Below are 17187 nucleotides of genomic sequence, written 5' to 3' on the forward strand. Positions count from 1 at the left end.
AGCTAAGCATTGCAACTTTTTTATTCCAGTCAAGGCTTCAGGAAAAATAACCGACAACAACCCTCAACCGCAAAGTTGCACAATACACATTTGTCACCTCCATACCCACCATGGTCCCACCCCCATCCCCAACAGGAGTCAGACTTGGTTCCTAGGACATGGCACCAAACAGGACACTCCTTTGAGCTAACAGCCCCATGGCACAGCCTAGCTTCTCAGGGTAGGAAAGCAAGTGCTGGTTGATTGGAAGGCTCACGACACATTCTGTGGGTGCAACCCAGGGCAGGGAACCCCCTCCAGACATTTCTTCAGGGATGGAGATGAAAAGCCAAGCAAGTGAAGCCTTTGCCAGGACAGGACATCTCTAGCCTTAAAAGCTGCCCCAGCCTGGACAGGGCAGTGCTGCAGTGGAGTCCTCACCCCCTGGCACTGACCAGTCCTGTGCACCAGTCAGCTAAAGGCGTTGTGTTGCAGCAGTGTGCAAGGAGGCTGGGACAACCCCACAGGATTCCTGTTTATTTCCTTACTCCCACTCTGCAGCCAACTCACCACCAGCAAGGGAAGGTCAGAAAACGGGCAGGGCACATCTCTCCCTGTGCCCCCAAGCAGAGCCACGCTGTGCCCATCACAGGATGTACCAGGCTGCAGCTCCTGCTGCCACGGCCATGCAGGCTGCCAGCAGCAGCTGCACCAGGGGCTGCCTGGCCAGGCCCAGGGCAGCATGGAAGGGGCAGCCAGGGCTTGCTGTGCCTGCAGGACACAAAGAGCACTGTTAGCACTGCCAGTCCTGTGCCACACACCCAGGGCAGCCCCCTCCTTGCCAAACCTACCCAGCTTGTCTGCATAGTACGGGCATTTGCGGATGTCTCCTTTTCCATCATGGACTGGGAAACCTCCGTCTTGGGCTTCTTCTGCCAGCGACCTGCCGATCTTGTCCAGCTCATCAAACACCTGCAAGTGGTCACAGTGAGCAGGTGAAGCAGGCAGAGCCAGGCAGCTCTCAGCCAAACCCCTGGAATCATCTGGGGAACAGGCAAACACCACTCCTGCTTCCCTGTCCCCAGACGCCTTCCAGGGCACCCACTGCAGAGCTGTGGTGACACCTGGCACACACTGCAGCTCCAGAAGGCACAGCCCACCCCAAGAGCATTCAGTCAGAGCCAGCAGCAAGGCAGCAACACCTTGCTGCTCACCTCCCAGCCTGATGCTGGTGGGAGTGTTGGCTCTCCCCTCCCTGCTGCAGACCCCTGGAGGATCCCAGCTCCTGCACTGGTCAGGCAGCCCCTCTCACTGCCATGGGACCCCATAAGGATCCTAACAAAGGAGCCAACAACACCTCACCATGTTTGTGGCCAGTTTAAATCACACTGACCTGCTAAAAGAACAAGATTTAAACCTCCATCCAGTAACTGAATCTGTGTTAGTCATTAGGCAGCTCAGTCAGGTTTGATGAGAGGCAAATGCTACGGGAGGAACAGGAAGCTCCAGACATTTCTGACCATAGGGCAACAAGTCAGACTTGAGATAGGAGATGAACTGTCACCAGGGGGTGCAGCACACTCAAACTGCTTGAGTCTTGACACAAGAGCTCTGCTCCCTTCACTGCTCCACTGCCACACAGCCTATAGGAATCTTGAAGTCCTATTGATTTTGCCTTAATCAAAGGGCTTGGCTGTGGTATTGGAGCATGGGAGGAATTTCTGCCTGACACCAGCTCCAGAAGTCAATGAAAGAGCTAGTTCAACTAGAATCCCAACCTCTCAAGGAGGGGCTGTGGTGATCTCAGCCCCACACCACTGCCTGGGTGAGTGGTGTGACTGAATTAACCTGGGCCAGCCCTAAAACCTGCAGCACATACACATACAGGAGAGCAAGGGATTTGTTTAGTACCTGCATGTTAAATCTGAAGGCTTTGTTGGCCTCTTCCACAATCCTTTCCTTGGTGTTCTTGTCCAAGTCCAGAGCATTCATTCTTGCTCTGTAAAGCTGCTTGAACTGCTGTGCGTTGGAAACGTTGTCAAACACATAGAATTTGATCCCTTCCTCAGTACTGGGCAACTTCAGGGCCCTCTGGGCCACCTTCTTCAGCACCTGGCCACCTGAGAGGTCCCCCATGTAGCGCGTGTAAGCATGAGCCACCAGCAGCTCTGGCTCGTGTTGTCCCACATGATGGATTCTGTCCACATATTGCTGAGTTGCCTCTGAACACTGGATCTTCTCTTTCCACTCTTCCCCATAGAAATATTTGAGGTCTTTGGCCAAAGCTTCTCTCCGGTGAAGCTCTACGGGGAAATACAGAGGAGCAAAGACTGGGTTGTCCTTGTTGTGATCCATCTCCTCTTCCAGAGCAGAGTAGGTGAAGTAAAGAGCCACAGTGGCCAGCTATGGACAGAGCACAGCTCGTGTGAGAAGCTGCTCACTAGAAGGGCACCACTCATCCCATGACTACTCCTGCCTACATGGAATTGGGGTAAACAGGAGGAAACCCCCAGGCCTGGCACAAAACCAGCCTGGAGAGCCTGTACCAGGCAGGCACTGCTTGAAGGAACAAAAGCTCTGTTTTATCTACCACCATAGCACCCCCAAGGGCTGTGGGGCTCTGCCTTGGAGTCTGCATCAAAGAGACAGGGAGCAGAGCAACACTCACCTTGAAGAGCTCCTTCTTGATGCGCCCCTTGAGGAAATCCTTGACAAACTGAGTGTTCTCTGCACGGTCATGAGACTCCTTTGTCCCCTCCTTCAGCAGCTCTGAAAGGTCCATGGGGCTGCAGGAAACACAAGAGCTCCTTCACCCCACTGCCTCAGCAGCAATGAGCTTGTCCCTGATGTGTTTGGAGGGATCCCCACTATCTACCACCCCAGTTTAGAGAATGTACAAGGTGGGACCCTCAGGCCACCCTGCAGGCTGAGCTGGCAGCAGATGGAGGAAGCAGCAGCCCATGTGCCAAGCAAATCTGCCACTCCAGGAGGGCTGGGGCTTACCAGGGGCTCTGGCCCAGGGTGCTGAAGCAACTGCCAAGGACCCACTGATTCCTGCACCATGGCTTTTGCTTCTCATCCATATGAGCCCACCAACACTACACAAGGAAGCCTTGAGCATATGGGGAACAACTATCAGGGCAGGTTAAAGGGCATAGGGGCCTTGGAGGTATCTTCTGCTGGAGAAAAAAAAAAATAAAATAAAAGGCCCAGGTAAGTAGGTCCTCAGCTTTCCCAACTTGGATATGAACTGTTAGAGAAGAGATGAGAACTGAATGGCAAAACAGGGCAAGAATGCCCTTAAAAAGTTTATTTCTCCTGAATTACACTGATTTTTCAAGTGTCCACAAGGTGTCTTGTTTAAAAAAAAATACCCAAACCATTAAAATCTATGATTTTAGGTTACAGGCACTGCACCTACCTGGAGACAGAATCACAGAATGAACTAAGCTGGAAAAGACCTTTGAGATCATCAAGTCCAACCTATGGCCTAACACCTACTCATCAACTAAACCATGGCACTGAGAGCCACACCCAGTCTTCTTTTAAAGATGTCCAGGGATGGTGACTCCACACCTCCCTGGACAGACCATTCAGTGCCCAATCACTCTTTCAGTGAAGAATCTTTTCCTGATGTCCAAACTAAACTTCCTCTGGTGCAGCTTAATGCTGTCCCCTTTCATTCTGTCAGTGGCTGCCTGGGAGAAGAGACTGACCCCCACCTGACTACACCATCTTATCAATACACACACTCAAATCATGCCAAAGTGTACCTTACAGTTTTATCCCTAGTTTGCTACAGCTAGTACATTTGTGTTAGCTCTAAGACAGACTTGGAACACTCCAGAACCACTAAGTGTGCCAGCAGAGCCAGCAAACATTAACTTCTCGTGAAGCTGAGCCTGTCAATTCAAACAAGTTGACCAGGAAGCACCCTAGTCACCCCTCCTGTTCTCCAAATCTGAAACCTTGGCTTTCAGAACTTGTGTGTTAATTTGTTTTTAAAGTAACCTCCTAGAAAATGTCCTTGCCTAGACCTGAGTACTCTGCAAAGACAAGAGCTCACCAGAGCAGAGTTCACCTCTAGAGTCAGTTTTCAAAACAAGAAGCCTGCCCAGCAAGCCATGGAAAACTGGCTCCCCTTGGCCAGGAAGACACAAACACAGCTGCCAAATAGTCAAGTGTTTCTGAAATGTGACTTTCACAGTAGAGACTAAAAAAAACAACTTTGTTGTCAGCCCTGCCAGATCACTCCTTCCCATCCCTTCCACCCTTACAGCACAGTTTGACTGAAGAGATTTCACAGCACATGGATTTGATTAATCACTTATTGGGGTCTCTCCCTTCCTTCAGATGAGAAGGATCATTCCTTTGCCTGGAAGATCTCTTGCCTTGCCCAAGGCTGTGTCTGTGCCATTGTATAGGACACAACTCACCTGACAGCACCATCTTCTATTTCCTCATAGTGCAAGACATCTTCCTCTCCCCCCTCTGGGCTCTCCAGGGCTGATGGCATTGTGGTCACTGCTGGGGATCAGTCTGAAAAGCAAAATCAGAGAGGGGTTTTCAGGGGAAGCTGCCTTAGCAAAGGGATGGGTGTGAAATGTCCAACACTCCAGCAAGGAGCTCTCTGAGCAGCTCCACCAGGCAGGAAGTGAGGAGCAGTCTCTGGCTCTTTCCACCTCACACCAGGCACTTCCAAGGAGGCAGATTTCCCTGTTCAGTTCACCTGCCTCAGGTGAACCTCAACACTGACACCCAGCTCACAAAACATTAACTTCAGAGACCTCCAACACAGCAGCCTGCTGTTCCCCCTTCAGGATGGCTCCTGGCTGAAGATCAGAATGTTGGGAATCTGCACTGCACTCGTGAGCAGGTTGCTTTCCCCTGGAGCCACCAAATATTTCCCCCAAATGTCACACTCTAAGCAGAGCAACTGGAAAGGGAAGCCCCTCTCCTTCACTCAGGAGGAAGAACAAGCTACATTTCCACACCAGTACAAAGCTTCCCTGGAAGAAAACAGTGTGAATTAGGCCAGCTGAGCTCTGAAATCAGGCAGCTCACAGGGGAAACACAAGAACATTCCCTGTGACACAATAGAGGAACTTCCAAAGCAGGGGCAGGTTGCACTGCTCTGCCTTTCCTGGGCTACTCTCAAGCACAGTGAGCTGCACACAGCTCTTGCTCCCACTCACATCCTCCTTTCCCACCTGGCAGAATTTACTTCCATAAATCCCATAAGTAACTAGGTTCCCCCTTCTCATTAGCAAAAGGAAATAAAATCTCCTTGGATGTAAGAGGATGCACAAGCCTCCCCCAGCAGCAGGAACAAGACACCCCTGGATTACATTGGCTGAGCACAGAAATCCAGGCACCTCATCTACAAAATGGACCTGTAATCAGCTTTGTGCAGAATAACAACACCACCACCACCTTTCACACAGCCTTGGGAGAGGAGAAAGGAGCTAAGCTGATGCTGGTTCTTCAGAAAGCACTCACCAAGGGAAACATCCTCATTCTCACTCACTTCAGTTCAGCCCCTGCTGGGCTGCATCCATGGATTCACTGCTCAGCCCACAGCTGGGGACTGGGAGAACCAACATGCAGCTGCCTGGAGCTGGTCAGCACAGGGCCAGCACTGGCACAGCAGCTCACACGAGCACACTGGTTAGAAATTAATTGCTCACCAGTTCCTCACCCCAGAGTTTCTAAGCCCTGTTTCACAACCCCCCTCAGTGCTCTCCACACTCCAAGCAGCAGCCAGGGCTGAGGCCCATGCTCAGGCACAGCACCTGGCCTGGGGGCTCCTCACCAGGTGAAGGTTTCCCCTGGGATCACACAGTCCTTTATATCCCTTGGGACAGAGCCTTCCCCAGGGTAACGATAAACAAATGCATTATTTTGTGACACCAGGAGCCCAGGGATGGGACAGAAGTCATTCAGGGTCACATGGGGTGGCAGCTCTACATTCCCACCACCCCTCCCTTGACACTGTGCAGCCTCCCCAGCCCCAGGTAAAGGTCAGGCCAGAAACCAGTTTCAGGTGCTGTGCTGTCTGTGTGATCATTCACTAGGGCAGCTCAACTCAGGGACCATCTTCACTGCTCACTCAGCTTCAGCTGTTGGGAAACCCCCACTGTGGGGAAGGGAAACCAAAGCACAAAGACAAATGAGGCACCTGAGCTCAGCCAGGAGCCTGTCACAGGCACAGGAGGAACAGCAGTGCACATCAGCAGTGCACATCACCAGCTCTGTGCCACCCTGCCTGCCTGCTCATGGCAGCCCAGCACCTCCTCAGGAGATGCAGATCCCAAAATGAAACTAGACAAACTAGTTCCAATTTATCTCATCCTCCCAGGAAGCCAAGAGTCCTGGAGCTGAGGTGTGCTGTCTCCACATGCCTGCAACAGCCACTGATACAAAGCAGCAGCTGAGAGCAAGGCTACAGAGAACTTGAGCCACACTCATCCCTTGGGAGAGGCCTGAAGGCTGAGGTCAAATCCTGTCCAAAGGAACACACCAGCTCAGGCCTCAAAAATTAGTGGTTAACAGCAGCAATGGCCAGACAAAGGTGGCCCTGAGATCACCACATCTGCTACTCATCCACAGCCTGAGGAGGCTCCTGTTCACACAGGAACTTGGTTCTCAGTGTCACACAGGGAATAGTGGGGTCTCAGAAGCCTTCACCCAACCCTGTTACCAGTGCTGCAGAAGTACAACTAATGGGAATGTTCCAGAAGAACAGGTTGCTGTAGGGAGCAGGGGTTACCATGGAAAAAGTCATTGAAGGCCTTTGGTGCATTCTCAGGCTTGTATTTCCCCTGGCATGTCTTGCAGGGCTCAGCCTGACAAGTTATTTTCTGTGGGAGGGGGCAGGGCAGTGCTAACACCAGTCCCTGCAGCCCCAGGTGAGGGCAGAACTTGTACAGAAAAATGTGGAAGCTGAGATTTTTCCTGATATAGTCTGGAGCACAGACACCTCCCCAGCCTGACAAGTCAGCACAAACCAAGCCCATCCTTCCCTGTGCTGGGTTACTGCAGAACCAGGAGGAAAGGCAGTCAGAGCCTTGTGTCTCATACCAATACACACCATTGCTTTTACCCAAAAACTGCCAACTACAAGCCCCAGTTTGTGGTCACAGCCCTGGTTTCTCTGCTCCTCTGAAAGGGGGCATGTCCTACATGCCAAGGAGGAGGCTCAGGCAGTGCCACCTCCTCTGCAGAGGCTGGAACATCTTTTCATTTGCTGCAGGGAGCTCTGCTCATGCAGGACCTGGCTGATGTTCAGGGTACCTCCCAGTGCCCAGAGTCTGCCCAGGAGGAATCCAACAGCTACCAAGGGCTGGAGACTGGGAGGAGGTTTGGTACAGGACACCTCAGCATTCCAAACATTTATTTCCCAATGACAGCGTTCAAAACCCCTGAGAAAACACCTCCACCTCATCTAGATGTGTGCAGTGTGTCCCTACACACATCTCACCAAGCTGCACATCCCAGATGCACAGCTGTTCTTTTTAGGGTAGAAAGACATTTAATCCCATGAATCCCAAGCCTTTTGAAGGAAGAAGACACTATTGCTGCAGGGAAGGAGGACAGGAAGCCCTATATTTGCTTGGGCACTCTGGGAGAAGTTCAGTAACTCACAAACAGTACAGAGTTCATATCTGCTGTTTAACCTTCATGCAACTTCAAGATATTTCCCCACACACAGAGCTCAGAGTGTGGTTGGACCACCATCACTGCAGTGGAAACAAACCTCAGAACTCCAGGCCTAGAGGCCTGAAGAATCATCCCAGAGGTTACCTGGTCATCCCAGCAGGGGAGATTCTCATCTCCATCTCCTTCTGGGGAGAGATTTGGCACTGGCTGCTGCTAGAAATGGAGCCTCATAGACTAAATTACCTGATCCCAGGCAGGTTGAAGATTTTACCTGGACACAGCTTAAATTAAGGCAGTAATTCAAGTCCCGGACACTTTTAGCAGTGCCCACACAAACACTACTTGTCTTCTAGAGCTACAGCCCAGCACTTCAACAAACCAACGAAAGGAAGCTCCTGGTGACCTCAAAGACTTCGACTGTTCTCACAGCCAGGGTGAGAAAACAGGTTTTTGATGGGGTGGCCGACACAAGGGACACCACCAACGGGCAGAACTGGACAAGGGGCAAGCCAGGGTTGGATCCGGGCTGAGAAAGAACATATTGTGACAGACACACACAATCACACCGAGCAGCACACCGAGTTCAGCAGAGAGCCGTGCCTGCCCATGCCGGCTGGCAGCTGTGTGTGGGACGCTCCGAGCAGGGCCACTGACCGGCCCCAAGGGCTGATATGTGCAATGCAGCGCTGTGTGTACGTGCCGAGGCTTCAACAGGACAACTGCCAATAACGGAAAAGGAGGAATAGCAAGAGGCTTTCGTTCTCCAAGTGCTTCTCTGAGCTCCGCGGGGCCAAGGAAAGCCAAGTGGCCCCCGGGAGCCCGCAGCCGGGGCTCGGGTCCCCGAAGCGCCGGGCGCCGCTCAGGAGCAGCGGTGCAAAGTCACTGCGGGACTCGGGCCCAGCGCTGCCTCACGCCGCCGGGCAGCGCTCGCTCGTGGGGACACGGCGGGACCGGGCAGGGCCGAGAACGGGCAGCGGCCGCCCCGCACGGGCACACGGCGCGCGGGCGGCAGTTGCGGGCCCGCGCCAGAACGGTCATGTCGCGACAGCCCCGGGCCCCGCCGCGCGGAAACACGGCTCTGAGGCGCTCCGGGAGCGTTTCCCGGCCCAGTCGCCGCCGGCAGCGGGCAGAGCCCGGCAGGGTGAGCCGAAAGGGAGGGAAGGCCCGCGGGTCCAGGCCCGGCCGCGTTGCCATGGGGACGCGCCGCGCACTCACCGCAGCCGCCGCCACCCTCGGCCCCGCCGTGAGACAAAGGCCCCGCGCGGGCGGCCCCGCTTTATTGCCGAGGGGTCACGGCGCGGCCAATCAGGAGCCGCGCACGGCACGCGCCAGCGATTGGCGGAGGCGGCCGAGACGCCGCGCGAGGACCCCCCCCCTAGAGGAGACCGGCGCGCGAGGCCGCGCATGCGCAGCAGCGCCGATGGGTGGAGGCAAACGAGAGTCACATGATATACCAACTACACCACGCCCACCTGGTCGGCCACGCCCCCGGAGAGCGGCCTGAGCGCAAAACTGCGCATGTGCAAGGGACATTGTGTCCCGGCAACCGGACAGGGCGGCCGAGAAGGAATGGTGGCGGCAGCGCTGCGGTATCGGCGGCTTTATTGGCGGCTGCAGCAAAGACACGCAGCGCAGCTGCTGCTCCACAGCCCCTGCAGGGCCGCGGGAACACACGGATAGCCAGCGCAGGGGGCCGAGGGCACCAGGCCTTGGGCTTCTTTGGGCTGTGGCTCCAGCTCGTGCACTGAGGGAACTTTTGTTGACCGAGTGTTGCAGGCTTTAAGATGGTCCGTGTGCTTCATTCTGTTAATTGTCCACCTATGGGCACAGAGTCATTTACCTTCCTCTGAAATACACGAAGCACATTCCAGCCTTTTAAAATCCCTTCCTCTCTCTCCCAGGAGCTTTCCCTCCGAACACCAACTGCCCCTGACGTGTCCACGCTCCTCTCCAGACCTCCAGCTCTTCCCACTGACTCTCCCCTATTTGCCCCTTTCCCCTTTCTCCTACAAGAAAGTCCGAGAGCAGGGCAGTCGATGTGGATTACCGAGACACCGGCACCAGGGGGATCGGAGCCTAGGTCTGCCCCGCGCTGTGGACGCGCCGGTGCCGCAGCAGCGCGGAGCTGACGGCGAAGCCCCTGCCGCAGTCGGCACAGGCGTAGGGCCGCTCGCCCGTGTGGGTGCGGCGGTGCTGGGTGAGGTGGGCGCTCTGCCTGAAGCTGTCCCCGCAGTCGGTACAGGCGTACGGCCGCTCTCCGCTGTGCACCCGCCGGTGCCGCAGCAGCGCCGACCTCCAGAGGAAGCTCTTCCCGCACTCCGCGCACTCGAAGGGGCGCTCCCCCGTGTGGAAGCGGCGGTGCTGGATGAGGTGCGAGCTCACCGTGAAGCTCTTCCCGCACTCGGAGCAGCCGTACGGCCGCTCTCCCGCGTGGAACCGGCGGTGCTGGATGAGAGCCGAACTGACGGTGAAGCCCTTCCCGCACTCGGAGCACTTGTACGGCTTCTCCCCGCTGTGCACCCGCCGGTGCTTCACGAGCTCGGAGCTCTGGCTGAAGCTCTTCCCGCACTCGCCGCAGCCGTAGGGCTTCTCCCCGCTGTGGACGCGCCGGTGCCGAGCCAGAGCCGAGCTCAGGCTGAAGCTGCTCCCGCAGCTGCTGCACGTGTAGGGCCTCTCCCCGGTGTGCACCCGCCGGTGCTGCACCAGCTGCGAGTTCCCGCAGAAGCTCTTGCCGCACTCGGCACACCTGAAGGGCTTCTCCCCGGTGTGGGTCACCTGGTGGCGCAGCAGCTTGGAGCTCACGCTGAAGCCCTTCCCGCACTCGGAGCACTCGTAGGGCCTTTCTCCCGTGTGGCTCCTCTGGTGCTGGGTGAGATGGGCGCGCTGCCGGAAACGCCCCCCGCACTCCGTGCAGGAGAAGGGTTTCTCTCCAGTGTGGATTCTCCGATGCTGGATGAGGTTGGAACTCACACGGAAGCTCTTCCCGCAGTCCCCACACATCATCAGTCTCCTCACAGAGGAATTTCTCTGCTGGGTAACATCTGGCAGCTTCCTGAAACTTTTCCCATGCAGCATCACTTGGCTTTGCCTCTTCTCCAGAGGTCTTTGAACCCTTTCTGACCTCTGTGGGACGACTGGGTCCTGTGCAGGACTCTGGGAGTTGTTCTCCTTGGAGAGTCCTGAGAGTAAAACCTCAGGCTCTGCTGGCCCAGGGATGCCTTGGTGGGGATTCTTCTCTTTTTTGCTCACAATCCCAGCTTCAGCTGCAATAAAATGAGAATCAAGACAGAAGTCACAGAGAAGAAACTTCAGACAGGAGAAACCCAAAGGGATCAAATTCTAAAGATTCACCAGATTGATTCTTATAGAAAGTTCTGTTATTTCCCTTCAAACTACACAGTTTGGTTTCTCAGCATGTTCACAGGAACAAACTCTGGGAACAGCCCTGTGTGCTCTTGACAGAACCTGAATCCACTAAAATTATTGGCATGTTAGAGGTAAAAGTTTAGTGATTGAATGGGAAAGATGGCTGCTCTTCTAGGATATCTGAAAAGTTATTAAAAGCTGAATTGAGAGTCAGACTTACTGAGCCAACAGTGGAGCTTGGGAAGTTGCTCTGTTGCTGTTGTCTGTAAAGGGTTTGATCAAAATCATGATGACAGAACCTCACTGGAAGTGTTTTAAGTGAAAGGAGAATAAGTTCACAATGCTCAGGAACACATACTGGAAGTATAAGGCTGAACTGGCAAAAAATTAATAAGCAAACAAGAAAGGAAGAGTGTGGTTCTTCCTCAGCCCATGCCAATGTGGGTTGATCTCAAGCTTTTGATATGCCTAAGACTGCCAGTGCTGAGATCCAAATCAAGCTCCAGGTAAGCAGAGTAAGTGCAGACATTGGGGAAAAAAACCCTAAATATCACCTTAAATGTACCCTTGGATCTCTTTCTCAGGAGAATCCACTTGGAATTCTTCAGAGATGTCATCAGTTTTAGCAAAAGGAAGATGTGGAGTCCAAAGGCATTCTCAAAGACATTCATCCTTCACCAAAACTGGTAAGGAAACTCAGCTGCTGTGGGATGAACCACCCTCATGAGGTGGGAAGGAAGGTAAAGGGCTTATGATTCTGTTATTCAGACACAAAAGCTGACTATAAATTGTGTCAGAGCCTTATGATACTGACCAACCAGGTGACAGGGGAAGGACAGAGAACATTCACTGCAGGTAAACAAAGAAGTGCAGAGGGGAACAGCCTCTACACCAGGAGCTGGTATAGAGGACTCCTCTGTGGATGGATCGAGGATGTTCTTGATATCATTCTGGAATAGCCCCCTTGGAGCAGATGGATGAAAACTGCAGCTCCCAGGCAGACAAAAAAGCTCATCAAATGTAAATGGCTGTCAGAGAAAAACAGAGAATAAAGAGAATGTAATTGTGCCCTTACAGTTCAAACAACACAGCTTGACTGTGTGCAAGGGCAGGGAGAGATCCTCCATTTCAGAGAAATTCCAGTAGAGCTGAGTGAGATACAGAGCATGACACAAATAATAAGAAGCACAGAACAGCTTCTGCATTGGAGATAAAGTCTACAGCTGATAGGGTTATTGCAGAGGGCTATGAAACCACAAGTGGCCTGTGGGGTGGGTAGGGATCCTCCTGCACCATCTGCTCTGAATTAAGAACTGATATGAAGTGAGCTATTAGAAGGCGGCTTCAAAGCTAACTAAATAAGGCAGCAACTCTCAAAGCAGCTGAATATACTGTGGAACTACTGGTTGCAAGCTGTCACGGATGCTGAAACATGCACAACTTCACACAGCAAGAAAATACAGAGACAGCTGTGAGACACTGAGACATTGCAGGTGTGCTTCAGCAGTTTCTGAAGTCACAGAGTGCCAGGCCTGGGAAAGCACCCAGGAACACAGCAGTGCCTGTGCCTGCTCTGGGACCCAGCACTGGCTGCTGCTGGGCTCCAGGGCAGGACGTGGTACAGCCGGTATCGCCAATCTGCATTCTGGCAGGGGCTGGGAATGCTGAGCAGCTTTACCCGCTGAAAGGTTCACAGATGTGCTGGGTTAATGGTCAGACTCCACGATCTTAGTGAGCTTTTTCCCTTAATGACTGTATTGTTGTACCGTCCCCTTACCTGCACAACTGCTGCTTAGCACTGACTCGGACTTCTCTCGGTAGGCGCGAAGGTGGGAAAACCACAGTTCCTGCTCCTGATCCATGTGGGAGATCATTTCCAGCTCCTTTCAGGGGGAAGACACGGGGCGGGTGGGACGGGCCGGGATTGACCCGACCGAGCAGGGGTTGTCTCTGCGGGGGTGCGCCAGCCGGGAGCTGTGGGGCCGGGAGGGAATGCGGGGCCGCCCAGGTGAGGGGGGCGGCGGGGCCTCGCCCGTGTCCCCGTCCCGGCCCCTCACCCGCGCTCGGCCCTGCTCGCCTCCTCTCGGCTCCTCTCGGTCCCGTTCGGCTCCGCTCGGCTCCTCTCGGCTCCGTTCGGCCCCGCTCAGCTAAACTGAGGCGCGGTCACGTGACAGCCGATGGCGGTCGATGGCACCCCGGCGGGCGGGGGGGTAGCTCAGGATGGCGGCGGCGGCGCTGAGGGAACGCCGGTCTCGGCCGCCATCACCTGCTGCCCGCTCCGTCCCCAGCCTTTCCCCCGTGTGCTGGGCGAGCTGCCACGGCCGCCGGGGGGTTTCCCTAAGAGACCTTAGCAGGGCTTCAGGCGGGAATGGCCGCCCCGGGAGAACACGGAGCCTTCGCTGCAGAGGCTCAGGGAACAAGACGCGATGGCAGCCACCGCTTTCTGAGGGAAGAACATTTCCAGAGGGCACCAGAGCAGGATTCTGGAGATTTGTATCTGGGCTCTATGTCCTTTAGGGCTATGGGTGCCCAACCCGAGCCCTGTCGGGCTGGAGCCATACAGATCTCCAAAGTGTTGTGAAGAGAGCAGTGCGATTGTGCTGATCTTGGGCATGAATGTAAATTCTTAGCAATCACACGTGGTTTGGCTTGGAAGGGACCTTAAAAGCCATCCCATTCGATCCTCTGCCGTGGGCAGTGACACCTTCCACTATCCCAGGTGCTCCAAGCTCTATCCAACCTGCTTTGGACATTTGCAGGGATCCGGAGTCCAAATCTTCCCTGGCTAATCACAGGGATGACTCTACCAAAGGCTGCATTCCTCTCCCAGGCACTTTGTGTTCCATTAGACATCTGATATAAAATGCCTCCAGAAGAAATTTTATACTGGAACAATATGGAAAGCAAACGAGCGCATTTGAAACACTTTCTGAGCAGCTCCAAGTCCCCTTAAAGCACTGCAGGAAGGATTGCTCTCAGATTTATCCCTTCCATATCTACACACTGGCACTGGAAGTATAGATCTGTTGGCCCAGCGCAAGGGAAAGGCACTGCAGTCACCACTCCGAGCTTCACAACATTCTCACATTTAGTTCAACTGGGTCCTCCAGTGGTGTTGACCACGCAGCCACTCATGAAATGCCATTAAACAGGGTGACTGTACACACAGAGCTGGGCCTGTGTGAGAAAACAGCTCTTTTCTCAAATGCAGAATTATTTCATAGGCATCTGCAGCACAGCCTTTCGGAATAAACCTATTTAGGCTGTTTATTTTAGGCAGGAAATGTGACAATACACAAACTATTGTGGAGTATCCCAAATTAATCCCACTCATTTGATTGTCACAGCAAATTTAGAAGTTTACATGGGGCTCACATAAGACAGAAACTTTGTGCAATGACAATAACATTTCTTTAATTGAAAAGCCAACAAATATTTGAACTGATTTTTTTTTTGGCAGCATTGAAAGTGTTAAAAGCAACAGAAGTATAAAACTAGTTTTGGTAACTTACTACACAGTTGGAAATAAAAAATTATGGCAGTGCATCTTCCAAGACATAGGAGCATGCTTTAGGAACTAACACCCAGGGAAATATCTACAAATTTTATTGTTTGGCAATGCATTGGCACAGGCAGGCCTGCTTTGCTCAGGGATTAATGAAGCAGGAGAATGAGACAGAATTCAGGTAATTTGCAGTGTATTTGAGGCATGTCCTTGTGATCTTGTAGGCTTTAAAAGATTTTAAATCCTTTTCTTAAAATCTAAGAAAACTTTTAGAACTACATTTTGTCAACTTGATAAGGAGGCATCAAGGCAAGCTTCTACAAAGTAGTCAGTTCCAAACCCTGACAGCAAAGCTGTGGCATTAAAATTCAATGTTTTTCTCTCATGTAGTCAAGTGTTTTAAGACATGATGTAATTGGAATTATGATAATTTATATCCACTGAAGGAAAAGTAATAATTGATCACAAAATCTTTGACTGTGGATATGTCTTACCTAAAACCAAAACAAGAATACTGGGAATGGATATTTATATTCCCATATGGTTAGTAAGACTGAAGCTTTTCCACTTGTGTACTTGAGAGAAATATAGGTACACTGAGGGTACAGCATCAGCTGGAAGGCCAGTTCAGGAAAGCCCTGTGCTTCTCAAAACAGTCATTGCTTGGTGAGAAGGTGGGAGAGGAAAAGTTCCATTTCCCTTCCCCAGCATTCCAACCATCCAAGGTCAGCTGGACTGTACAGACCCTCCAGACCTGCGCCAGTGGAGGTTTAGACACTAGACAGAATTTCTCCCCCGAAAGGGTGATTAGATACTGGAATGGGCTGCCCAGGGGGGTGGTGATGGGTGACAGGTTGCACTCAGTGATCCCACAGGGCCCTGTTCTGCAACAGTTTCAGAAACAAAAATTTAAGAATGTCAGTAGCAATTGTAAAATGAACCAAGTTGAAACCAAAGGCCTTGTAAGTATTTCCACAACATTCTCTGCCTTAGAAATCAGCAAGACAAACTGTGCTGCAGAACTGAAGATGGAAGTTACAGGGGTGTAAACAGGCACTGCTAGAGAGAGTGGATTGAACCCAGGAAGGGGATAGGTGAAGCATTTCACTGCCCAAAATCAGGAGATGTCTGGGTTGGACATCAAGAAGGAATTTCTTCCCATAAAGGCTGATCAGATATTGGAACGGGGTACCGTATGTGTGGATGTGTGTGTGGGATTCACTGTGGCAGGAGGTGTTCAGGCTAAGCCTGGGTGTGACACTCATGGCTCTGGTTTGCTTGCCATGAGGGAGCTGGTCCCAGGTTGGACTCATGAACATCCCAGGGCAATTCCAGCTGAATTGATTCCATGTTTCTGTGACATCACAGCCCCTGGGGCCAGCGCGGTGGCTGCTGAGTGTCCCCAGCCCGCTGGCGTGCCCAGAGCCCAGGCAGGAGGCGGCTGGGAAGGACGGGCAGAGCCTGTGGAGCGGTGGCAGCATGGCCTTGGTCAGCAGCGTGTTCAGGCAGGGGCTGCGGCGGCTGCTGCCGCCGCCGGTGCTGCTGCTGCTGCTGTTGGTGCAGGGCCTGGAGCCTCCCAGCCCCGCTGCTGCCGGGGACACGGGGAGCTGGGCTGCGCCGGGCCCGGCCCTGGACGAGCAGGAGCTGGCACCACTGCGGGACGCCATGCTGCTGGTGGAGGCGCTGCCGTTGCTGTGCGCAGCCGGGGCCCTGCTTGTCAGGGGCCTTGGGCTGGGCTGGGCCCTGGGCCGATGGCTCTGGAGGCGCTGGGCACAGGTGAGGGAGGGGCCGGGGCAGCGGGGCCGGGGCGGGAGGGAGCGGGGCCAGGGCTGAGAGCCCCGCGGGGAGCAGAGCCGGGCAGCGCTTTGGCCGAGGCCTCAGCGGGGCGAGCGGGGCTGAGCCCAGGGCTGGGCAGCGCTGGGGCCCGGCCGAGCCCGGGCAGCCCCGGCAGAGGCGGCCGCGGCTCTCGCTGCTGCAGCCCCTGCCCGGGGCAGCCCGGCCGGGCCCGAGGCTCTCTGTGCCCGGGGCCAAGGGCAGCGGCACAGGGCTCAGCCCCCTGAGGCCCCCGTGCCCCGCCATGGGGCTCCCTGTGCTCTCAGCTGCAGGAGAAGAGCCAGAGCGCCTCGGCCTCCGCACGGCCGCGCTTCCGGTGCCACCGCTGCACCCGGGAGCTGCAGCGGCTGCTGCTGCAGAACCGCGCCCTGATGAGGCGCTGCCTGCGCATCTCCCGGCGCAGCCCAGTGCCCGCAGGGAGGAGGAGGAGGAGCCTTGGCATCCACAAGAGGAGGAGAGGCCACTTCTCTGCGCTCCTGTGACTCTCCAGCCCCAGCTCGTCACCGGCCTTGCTTTACATGGCAGGGAATGCATGACCAGTGCCGAGCCCAGGCACTGGGACATTCCCGCCCATAGGTGTTAGGAACCCCTTTGTTGTTAGGAAAAATAGGTTTCCCAGAAGTCTTTTTCCCCACAGTTCAAATTTTTCCAAGAGTTCAAGTTTAGTACTTTTAGGCATAGGCTTCCCAGTCATGTTCTCGCCCTATAGCTGAAGCTAGTAGTCTAGGTCAATAAAGTTGATGTTTTCAAAACAATCCTGTGTTTGATTACTCTTCCATATGTGAATGAATAGGATTTAGAGTGTTTATTTTACATAATGTAAATAAAAAACAAATTCCATATCA

At 53.8% G+C, this 17187-nt stretch overlaps 2 protein-coding genes across 4 annotated transcripts; one reads left to right on the forward strand and one right to left on the reverse strand.

The window, feature by feature from the left end:
* Positions 1-479: 479 nt before the first annotated feature.
* Positions 480-13051, reverse strand: HMOX2 (heme oxygenase 2). 3 transcript variants are annotated; one of them, XM_079320527.1, is made up of 6 exons: positions 8839-9019; positions 4416-4506; positions 2648-2765; positions 1891-2382; positions 831-951; positions 480-750 (listed from the first exon to the last, which is right to left on the reverse strand). In XM_079320527.1, the coding sequence occupies exons 2-6, from the start codon at positions 4493-4495 to the stop codon at positions 626-628; spliced, it is 936 nt and encodes a 311-aa protein (XP_079176653.1). In that variant the 5' UTR covers positions 4496-4506; positions 8839-9019; the 3' UTR covers positions 480-625. The 3 variants fall into 3 exon arrangements, 2 of the variants coding, with proteins under 2 accessions (XP_079176653.1, XP_079176652.1); XM_079320526.1 differs by having other exon boundaries at positions 4416-4518; positions 8854-9018; XR_013776193.1 differs by lacking the exons at positions 480-750; positions 831-951; positions 1891-2382; positions 8839-9019 and adding exons at positions 10021-10901; positions 12782-13051 and having other exon boundaries at positions 2708-2765; positions 4416-4518.
* A 1905-nt stretch (positions 13052-14956) lies between these two features.
* On the forward strand, positions 14957-17097 carry LOC306809222 (uncharacterized protein). Its single transcript, XM_079320534.1, has 2 exons — positions 14957-16285; positions 16615-17097. Exons 1-2 carry the CDS (start codon positions 15989-15991, stop codon positions 16822-16824), a joined length of 507 nt encoding a protein of 168 aa, XP_079176660.1. The 5' UTR covers positions 14957-15988; the 3' UTR covers positions 16825-17097.
* Positions 17098-17187: the final 90 nt, after the last annotated feature.

The sequence above is a fragment of the Erithacus rubecula genome (assembly GCF_903797595.1).
Source record: "Erithacus rubecula genome assembly, chromosome: 17".
Taxonomy (NCBI): domain Eukaryota; kingdom Metazoa; phylum Chordata; class Aves; order Passeriformes; family Muscicapidae; genus Erithacus; species Erithacus rubecula.